The sequence below is a fragment of the Vicia villosa genome, unplaced genomic scaffold (genome assembly GCF_029867415.1).
Source record: "Vicia villosa cultivar HV-30 ecotype Madison, WI unplaced genomic scaffold, Vvil1.0 ctg.000345F_1_1, whole genome shotgun sequence".
Classification (NCBI taxonomy): Eukaryota; Viridiplantae; Streptophyta; class Magnoliopsida; order Fabales; family Fabaceae; genus Vicia; species Vicia villosa.
Window position 1 is genome coordinate 459,686 of NW_026705154.1, and position 10,418 is coordinate 470,103.

General features: G+C 34.4%; 1 protein-coding gene across 1 annotated transcript; it reads right to left on the minus strand.

The window, feature by feature from the left end:
* Nucleotides 1-2,073: 2,073 nt before the first annotated feature.
* On the minus strand, nucleotides 2,074-4,274 carry LOC131627008 (metalloendoproteinase 1-like). Its single transcript, XM_058897845.1, has 2 exons — nucleotides 3,457-4,274; nucleotides 2,074-3,231 (listed from the first exon to the last, which is right to left on the minus strand). Exons 1-2 carry the CDS (start codon nucleotides 4,259-4,261, stop codon nucleotides 3,002-3,004), a joined length of 1,035 nt encoding a protein of 344 aa, XP_058753828.1. The 5' UTR covers nucleotides 4,262-4,274; the 3' UTR covers nucleotides 2,074-3,001.
* Between the last annotated feature and the right edge of the window lie 6,144 nt (nucleotides 4,275-10,418).

Consider the following 10,418-nt stretch of genomic DNA (forward strand, 5'->3'; position numbering starts at 1 on the left):
TTCTAATGCATAAACACGTATGTACATCCTAAAACTTCCCTTTAAGATGGAGCATAAGTTTAAAATCAAAATATTAAGCATTGGAATGAATGGCAGACATTTTGAACATAAAAAGTGGCAATGCTTCCGCCTGGTAATCGAATACCAATATGTGGTAGTCGACTACTAGTTGTCTAACATTCATATTTTAACATTTTAAACACTGGTAGTTAAGTACCACTGCGTGATAATAGATTTCCACCTCTTTAAAAAGTGAAAATATGCAAGTTTTTGACCTGGTAGTCGAATACCACTACTTGGTAGTCGACTACCACTTCACTTTCCATTTTTGCTTAAAATTGCATTCTTAATGTATGGCTTCAAGAATGATCATGAATGATAATGTAAGAAGGGTTTAGATGAAGTGAGAGACGAGTTTTCTGAGCAATTGAAAGTTTTATAACACGAATTGTAACATGTACTTTAGTTATGCTTTCTTGTCTCAAACTTTACTTGAATTCCAAGGTTCATTCAATCTTGATCATCTTCTTTTATAATTTGAATGATATTACTTGGTCCTTTTTCTTTTTTGATAGCCTTTTTCTTCACCAAAATTATACTTAATACAAGATGTATTCATAGCGATCAACTTTCGGTGCTTACTTGCAGTAAATTGATGGACTAGTTTCATTACCAGGTCTTGACAACTGGTGACGGAGAGCTCGGGGAGGCCCATATACCATCTCAGGGTTGTGTCCCTAAAGTAGTCGGACAAGATCTTCCACTTCAAAGAGTAAGGTGCTCCGATGATAGCCATCTAAGTGTTAATGTAGGCCACATGCTCGTATGGATAGATGCGTCCATTGAACTAAGCCAACGATGGCAGCTTGAAGTTCTCTAGGATGAACGTATCCTATATTTCATCCGACGGAGGCTGGGGATCCTGTGCCTCTAGTTCATCCACCATATCTGCCCCTTTTGGCATTGCTAGATATTTTGAACGTTGTCTTCAAAAGTTTGGTTCTAACGCCGAAGGTCATCCATAGCGGTATGCATCTCTACTACAACATTTTCCTCACTATCAGAGTCTTCGCTGGCCGGAGTAGCTGCCTTTTTGTTCACCATGTCGTGGGATAAGTGCAAAGATAATACTCCGACTGATTATAGTGAGAGTGGTCCAAGTTAGTTTTACCGGAGCCCTACGGTGGATGCCAAATGTACTAAATAAAAGTGTAATATACGTGACAGGCCCTCTTGGATGAGGGCTGCAAGAGGCTTTAACGTTGTTAGGGGGTATTTAGAGGTAGCTCATGTGAGATCAGAAAGTGTTGTTTAAGTATATTTATAAATGTTATTGGTTGTCCTACTAGTATAATAATAACAATGTATTTATGGCCTGGGGAACTTGTGAACCCACATTTTGTGAGTTAATACATACCTTAATATTCTCCTAAGTTATAGCTAATTTGCTTTTAGTTGTTGTTTTATTGCATTCTAGTTGTTTTATAGTAATTTTCTTGGAGTACAATAGATCCTCCCTTTTGTTATTTTAATGTGTTTTGTGCTTGATTAAAGGTTAGCTCTGTCGGGATGAGGCAAGACTGCAGTGGTTATTACTTAGGACCGCAAACTTATACAAAATCTAGACTTAAATTAAGGAGATAAAAAGTGGTGAAGTCAACTTGGTTTCTAAGGGAAACATGGAAGGATGGTTGCATTGGAGGAAATCTTTGTTGTGTTTAGAAGGAAATTCATTTGAATCAATTTAATAAGGCTGGGAGGTACTAGAAGAAAAAAAATATTACAATAGCACTTTGTGCACTGCGCAGCGCCGCCTGTGCCCTTGTCCCCCACCAATGTTCCCTCGTACCTAGGGGTGGCAAAACGGGCCGACTGTCCCGCCCCACCTTATACTTGCTAAAAAAATAACGGGGCGGGCAAACCCACCGAGTTGAATGGGCCTAAAAAACAAGCTCGCCCCGCCAAGGTGGAGGGTTGGCGGGCTTGGCCGCCTATTTTTTTTATTAATTTATTTTTACATTTTTTAATAGATTAATAGACTTTTTTTACCTTCTAATTAAATTTTTCACTTATTTTTAAATTTTTTATATATAATATCTCTTTAACAAATTTTACTTAAAAAATGTTGCATTTATTTACAAATAGTTGTATAAATTAAACCATCAAGAATTGAAATTTCAAAAATTAACTAAAAACAGGGCGGACTTAAGGCGGAATAGGCTGAACGAATAGGCGGGATAGGCTTGCTTAGCACGACAGATCACATCATGAACACATATTTACTTCTACAATAATAATGGATCATAGCTCAACACATTTATTTTTGATATATTTCCATTCCCACATTACACTGTTTAGAACTGTTTTAAGTGAAGACTGAACTCTTGATAATCAATATTATTTGTTATCTTGCTCATGATTAATTTCAAAAGATAGTTTCTTACAAAATCAACCTAAGTAACAATTCACTCCCTTTGGATACGATATCTTTAATTTTTATCACTTGCTACTTTCAAACATACATGTATACTTGCATGTTACACATTTTAGAGAGCAACAGAACTGAACCGAGTCCCCTAAAATTCAGCAACCATTCTAAGAGTGACTGGATGATTCCTTGAAATCCCATACGAGCGTTAAGTTCCCTGACTTGCTATGTAATCTCTAGGACCCATTAGACACTCTATGCACGATTGTGTGTCATGTACGAGAAACTTGAAGACTCAAGCGACACATCTAGACAAGAGACGCTCAAACCAAAATAAAGACGCTCGAACTAGTGAATGAGAGATTCAAGAGGATAAAAGGCCAAGAATGTGCCTCTTGACTCGCCCTAAAGACTCTCTAAATTATATCACTACATGAATCATCCTATTGATGTGAGAATCTTCTTGGTGAATAATATAGTAAATACATCAATGTCCTTTAAAAACAAGTTATTTCTTATAACCCAAATGACTTTTTTTACAAGAAGTAGATTAATTATTTTTCTAGTTTCTAGTTATTTATGAAGCACATAAAGAGCCAATATTCCATCCACATCATTTTGATTCAAATTTCTCCTAACACCTGAATATTGGGGAAACATAGCTGATTCTGGGTCACTACTATGTCCAAGCCCTAAAAGGTGACCCATTTCATGCAAAGCCACCGTTTCTAAATCAAATTGTTTCACAATTGCCATTGGACTTTTAATAGAATTAGTCCTCCTCAACAATCCAACATCAATACCTGAAATAATTTTTGCTGTAGTTAGTTATCCACAACCACATGAAAATCTACTATTTTAAAATAAACAAATTCAACATAAGCACCATCTAAGGGAGGTGTTTGTGAGAGCTAGCTGTTTCAACTTGTTTGAGCTGATTACTGATTTAAAGAAATAATTGATAATAAAAAAGGACCAAAATTATAACCAACTCAACAAATTTTTTTGTCCTATTTTGTTTTACTTACCAAAATCATCTTGAAGACTCGTGGGAGTGTTGGTCCAATGTTCATCACCATCAAAATGAAGTCTTCCATCTTCTGGAGGAAAGCCATGAGCAAGAACATTTCCAGGTCCGTCAAATGGAGAATTATCACCGTGATCACCACAGTGAAATCCGATTATTATATCGGCCATACTAGCAACTCCAACTTCCGTGAACGTGAAATCACTAACTTCCGACCAACTTAAGAATGCATTCTCACATGCTTTCCTCACATCATCCATAGTCAACGCATCAACACTTGATTTATACATGTATTTCAAGTTTCTTCTCGACTCATTCCATTTTGGCCAGCCTGGGAAGAAGGTATAATTTAACATCCTCATTAATCCAATATCTTTGTACCTATGATGATGCAAATCAGGGACACCACAACGTGGAAGGCTCATGATTTTTATTGTTGTTGTGTCTACAAGACCAGTTACATGTAGGTTATGGTATGTTTGAAAATCTTTTAGGGCAAATTCCAAGTTTTCATCAAAGTGGTTATTTGGAATAGTGGGAGGATTAGTAATAGCATCATGTTGAACATTTAGGAAGCCAAATTTTTTAAGGTAGTTTTTGAGTTCTCCAATGCCTTTTAGGGTTTGTCCTTTTTGAGCACCATTAAGGTTTTGGAGAGTTTTGATGAATGGAACCTTGGAGGGTTTTATGGTTCTTGACTCAAAAATGGGAAATGGATTTCCTAAAAAGAGTAAAAGGAAAGAGGTTGAAAGTTTAACAAGATTTAGAGCCATAATTAACTCTATAAATTTTGGAGTGAGTGACATGCATATGGATACATGAATATTTATACACAAAACTAACTGTCTATCTTGCCATAAAAAAAGTTGATGTGATGATTTGTTAGAAATTAGGCACCACATCCAAACATCAAAATATTTGCTTGACAAAACATAGACTTTGGACATTTAATATTAGATATTCATGTATGTTAATTAAACAATAACTGTTAATGTTTAGGAATGAATGGATAAGATTATGTGCATATCTCTTTTAGACACCACTTCTCTTTTAAAATTATTAAATATTGATTATAAGAATAATTGCTTAATGATGTCACTATTAAAAAAAGACTATAAGATCTATAGTGATGCTAACATTTTCCTTCTGGTCATGATAATATTGTTGATTTGCACTAGTTGATTCAAGTTGCTACGAGTTAATATGAAGCCCAACTCAAAATAATGTTTGAGATTATAGCATATTCACATTATCACATATAATTATTAGTGTTTTCCATTATAATTAAGATAAAATATAATATAGTTATTGGTGAAAGCACCAAGAAGCAAGAGCAGAACATGGGTTTTGACTATGATGCTAGCCCAACTAATGATGAATATTAGTCTGCTTTCTCCTCCATTGCTACAAGGTAATGGAATCAGCCTCAGAACATTAATTACATTGATAAAAAAAAAGTTATTGCTTAAACAACAACAACTTGTAATACAACAACTTGTATTAGTATGATAAAGACACGGAAAACAATGGAAATCTACATGTAAGAGAGAAAGATGTTCTGGAAACGACAATAATATCCTTTTATTTGATTGGCCAATCAATATAATTTTGGGGTTAAAATGGACCAGCAATTTCGCCCTCAAATTTTAACTTCATACGCAATCCAATTCAAATTTGCTGTTGTTTCCAATGTTAAATTTGCATTGTTTCTGATGAAAACTAAAAGCACACATCAACACCATAACCCTAATCATTTCATCTCACTTCAACTATAATCATCATACCTTTTGTCTACTGCCGTACTCAAGCAAATTTCTAACTCATCGGTAGACTCTCCATCTTCTTTGCATGTATCGCCCCACTTTTCACTTCTTCATCTAACCTTTAATTTGTATTCTTAAACTTCATTTTTTGCATATCATGGCTAGACCATTTGAGAATGTCAAAGACATCAACGACAGAAAGGAGCTTTGGAGTTTCGAGCGATTTAAAGTAATTTTTTTTGAAACGGGAATGATATCAAAAGGCCCATCCATTGGATGTGTTGGGATACCGTGTGTAAAGCTCGTGAAGAAGGTGGTTTAGGTGTTAAGAATGTGGAGGTGATGAATGTCGCGTTACTTAGTAAGTGGAAGTAGAGGATTTTAACGAATGAAGAGGCGGTTTGGCGTGGTATCCTTACTTCTAGATACAACAACATGAAGAGGAAGGTTCTCATTGGCGATATATCCGTTGAGAAAACTGACTCAATTTGGTGGAAGGATATTCTTTTATCCGATAACTGTTTTTCTGTTGAGTCATAATTTTTCAAGGGAGGTGTCGTGCAAGGTTGGGAATGGTTTTGATGTTCCATTTTGGTACAGCAGGTGGGCCGCAAATCAGCCGCTGATGCAGGCGTTCCCCGAGCTTTTCGCATTGGCGCGCGATGACGCTGTTTCGGTAGTGTGGACCGTCCTTTCGGGCCATACCCCTCCGTGGTGTGGGATACGTGAACTGACTCCTTTTTTTGTCGATCGGACGCTTTCGCGTCGCTTTTGAAAAAGTTTACAGAGTCGCCACCGACCTTTTATTTTATCCAATGAAGGAAAGGTTTATAAAAGAAACAGAAAAAAGACCTTTGAGAGATTCTGGGTAAGGGGGTAGGTTATACAAAGGGAAGGTGTTAGCACCCTTTGTATCCATGGTTATCCATGGGCTCTTTAGTTTGCTTAGCTCATTTGCTTTACTTTTCAATTGATTCGGAATGCTTTACCTGTGTTTTTGAAATACCTTTGCAAATAGAATTTGTAATGATCCTTGTGCGGATATATACAAATGCTTGTTTATCTTTCGAAAGATGTTTTGAAAAGATCGTTAATTTTGTAATGATCCGTGTCTGGATGTATACAAAATATTGTCTTTTGGAAAGTTTATTTTGAAAAACAACAGTGTATGAGAATTTTGTTCGTTTTGATTTTGAGCAAGCAAACTAGGAGGTCTACCCTGAGTTAGGAGGTCTTTATCCTTGTTCCCTTTAAAAATCTATCCATTCGTCGGATATAAACAAAAGGTTCGATTTTGTACTCGAAACAGTAGAGATGTAACTTTGATTTTGAAAAGATTGAAAAGGGGTTACCCTAGGAGGTGCAAATGTGATTGTGATTGAATTCAGATATTTATCTTTGAAGTTAGTGATCTGACGGTTCAGTTTTATCTTTGACATACACGCAGTTTATATGTGTGCTGGAAATTAAAATGCAGAAATGTAAAGTGCGGAAAATAAATCTACGCTATTACATCGATTGTGCGGGAAATGTAAACTAGCCTATTTACATGAATTTGACATCCTATACATTTATCTAGGAATTTTAAATTGCAAGAAATAAAAGGCATATTTTTGGATTTTTTATGATTTATTTTAATTATAATTAATGCATGATTAATTAAATTAAAATGAAGAAAAAGATGAAAAATGGATTTAAACCTAGAAATTAAGTTTAAAATATGTACAAAATATTTGTTAATTGATTTTAGAACAAAACTAATTTTTTTGGAATTTTTGAAATTGTTTTTTGGATTTTTTTAAGTTAATTAAAACATAATTATATAAATAATTACACAAATAATTAATGCTTAAAGATAAAATTATTCAAAATATGTACAAAATTAGTTTATAATATATAAACAATATTTTATATAAAGAACAATTTTTTTGGGATTTTTTGATTGGTTAGAATAATTAAAAAGCAAATATATAAATATACTAATTAATTATGCAAAATATTGAAATTTTGAAGAAAAATAAAATATTTTTATTTTAGAAAATAATATATTATTTTAGAAGTCTAAAAATATTTTTTGTGTATTTTTTGGATTTTTAAAACTATTTTTAATTAATTTATCAAAGAAATTAAAATAAAATAGAAAATAAAATAGAAATAAAAGGGATACTTATCCTGTGTGGTAATTTGTGAGGGAGCATGGTGTGCATGCGTGATCTGGATCATTGGATGATTCATTAAATGAAATCAGAGGGTCCAGAAATTGAGGCACGTGGTAGAAGATAGACCTGCAAGGCACAGAATCAGAGAGAATTTAAAAAAAAACGCGCGCTGATTGTCCAATGAGGTGGAGACACCTCATCGTCTTCAACCTTCAGACAAGGGCTTTTACAGCGCTTTTATGAAACAAGCGCTGTAGTTGATGAACTTCAAACCTGCAAAATTACGAATAGGGTCAAACAAGTATAGAAATCAAGCGCGATGGTACCATTGGGTTCGTCTTGTTCCGCTGAGTTTAACCATGTCCTTAATTTGTTTTAATTTTGGCCCTAATGAAGAACCCTAATTTTGAGCTAAGTAAACCCTAAAATGGTATATGCTACAAACATCCGTTAAAATCCAATTGAAGCTCCAGAAACGACCAGAGCTTCAAACCAAACACAATTATGCATCTACATCTTGTTAAATATGCGTGTGTTATGAGATATAAGTTGGTTTTAGTTTGAACAAACCGTGGCCTATATAACTCGATTCAGTGATGTTTAGGACTTGCAATTGATTGGAATAGTTTCAGTGAAGCTCAGAGATGATGTTTGAATGTTTATTTTATATTGAAATGGACTGAAACTTAAAATTCGAATTTCAAGTTTCTTTGAAAATTACAAGTGGTTACAAGTATGCTATATGCTTATGGATGCTTCTGAACTTCTCCCTCTCTTGTTACTGAAGTGCTATAGCCTATTTATAAGCATTGTAGTGCTTAAAAACTAAGCTAAAAGCATTGATGAGTATCTTTGGAATCTTTGACTTTTTCAATAATGGTGGCTTGGCATTTAAGCTACTATGCCTTGATTTTCTTCTCTCCCTCTGCTGCACTTTGCTTTGGGACAGAGTTTGAATGAGTCTTTGATGAGTCATGCTTGATTTGCAAGCTATCCATTATCCTTCCATTTTTACTTTTTATTTAATCTTAAAAATAAGAAAAAATCAAGCAAAAATGGATGAAAAATGTTATGGGTTTAGCCTTGGTCGTGGGAGGCCCATATCATCATGGAAATGATGTTTGAATGCTGAAAACTTGGCCCCATTTGGAAAAAATGCCATTTTGAACAATGTTGATTTCATGTATTTTCCCAAAATTTAGCCAACTTCAACAAGGTGTAAATCCTTCAATTTTTGTCATATGAAGGAGATCTTGCACTTTTTAGAAACCTCAAAGAGTCCTCTAACCAATGTCTTTGGTCTCATGTCAAAATGATTTTTGAAGCTCCTTGTGTGTCCTTTTGAAAAAAGTGTCTTTTTGTTGACTTTGAAAATGACCTGTAATGTCTTTGGTCATATTTTTCAAATGGTGAATCCAATGACCATGGGATCAATGGCATTTGAAAGATAATTGAATTTCCTTCAAAACAAGCTTTGGTTTGAATTTTTTGGATGAAGGATGAGAGAGTTATGATCAGTCAAAGTTGAGTTGACTTTTCAGGCAAAAACCCTAATTTTGAATCTTAGGGTTTTGTTGATTTTTGATCTTTCCTTGATGAATTGTGATCATCCAATGATCAAATGTTGAATCCTTTGACAAAATATGGACTTTGACAAAAAATTTCATTTTTGACTGTCAGTTGACTTTTTTGGTCAAACGGGTCGTCTGTTGACTGTTTGAGCTGCTGACGGTGCGTCTGAGTGAATTGAAGTTTGAAAATTTGTATGATGGTACTTTGAGATGTATGGATGTATATGAAATCCATTTGAACTCTCAAAAACTTGTTGCTCCTGTTAAAACAAGAAAAACCCTGATTAGGGACTGTCTGTATAGGAGGCAGTTAAGCGTACCTGATTTTTGTGCAGTGCTGAGTTTCTGCTAATCATGTGATATTCAGAAGACTTCTAACACAAAAATCTTGGAAATTTGAATTGTGAATGATTGATTTGATTGATTGTACAAATCACTGAGAATTGTACTGTCTGCAGTTTGTCTGTCAACCGACTGTTCGTGTACTGAAGCAGCAGTTAAAGTGAAAAAATCAACTGTCAAAGTTAATTTTTTTTTTTGTTGTTATTTTTGTTTTTGTTATATGTGAAGCATGAAAATTTATTTACATGACTTGTTAGAAACAGAAACATAATAAATAACTGATATTTACGGTATGCGGGCAAAATTACCGATAATAACCTGAAAATTGTTTACTGCACAGAAATAGAAATATTTGACTGGCAGAAAACACACAAGTTAAGATTTGATTTTTGAAAAAGAGATTTGAAAAGATTATGAAAATAATGGAATATAGTACAAAAGTTAGTGGGAAACCAAAAACAATTGTTACCAGTACAGTGTGAGTTTCCTGCTTTTGCGCCTGCAAAAAGATTTAACCCTGCATGAACTGTGTTAGTACTATTTATCTGTAAAATAAATAAATAGTATTTGTGAAGTAAAGAACAGTATTTGGCGTTTGCGTAAGAATAAATTCCACTGTAAGCCAAGTTACTGTGTAAGAAAAATTCTGAAAACCAAGTTCTTCATATGTCAGGATATTTTGAAAAAATCCATGTTTATATGAGACTCTTAGTTTTCATATTGAAACTTTCCTGAAAAAAGAAGTGGGCAAATTTTGGGGTATAACAGTTGCCCCTATTCAATCTTCTTAAACCTGAAGAGATTGTCTGAAATCTGAAGGTAGAAGATGATTGAATAAATAGATGCCCTGAAAATTTGCACTTACCTTGATCAGCAGAGATGTTGGAAGTTGCTTTTGAATGTTGTCTGTGAAATGTTGTTGGCAGATTGAAACATTACCTGAGATGGGCTTTCGGATGCCACCTGGAAAATGTGTTGATGGTTTGTTCACCAGAATGAATCCGTTGATTATATCTTGATGAAGGATTTGAAAGTTGATCATTGTGGAACCGTCTGAGGTATCACTTTAGATCTGCAATGTTAGATCGTTCTGGAACCGTCGGAGGTTTCGCCTTAGATCTGAAATGC

Bases quoted from the DNA above. Each gene is read 5' to 3' on its own strand.
- LOC131627008 (XM_058897845.1), bottom strand. From the start codon at position 4,261: ATGTCACTCACTCCAAAATTTATAGAGTTAATTATGGCTCTAAATCTT. The intron at 3,232-3,456 runs GTAAGTAAAACA...AAATTATTTCAG, and splicing joins GAGTCTTCAAGATGATTTTG to GTATTGATGTTGGATTGTTG.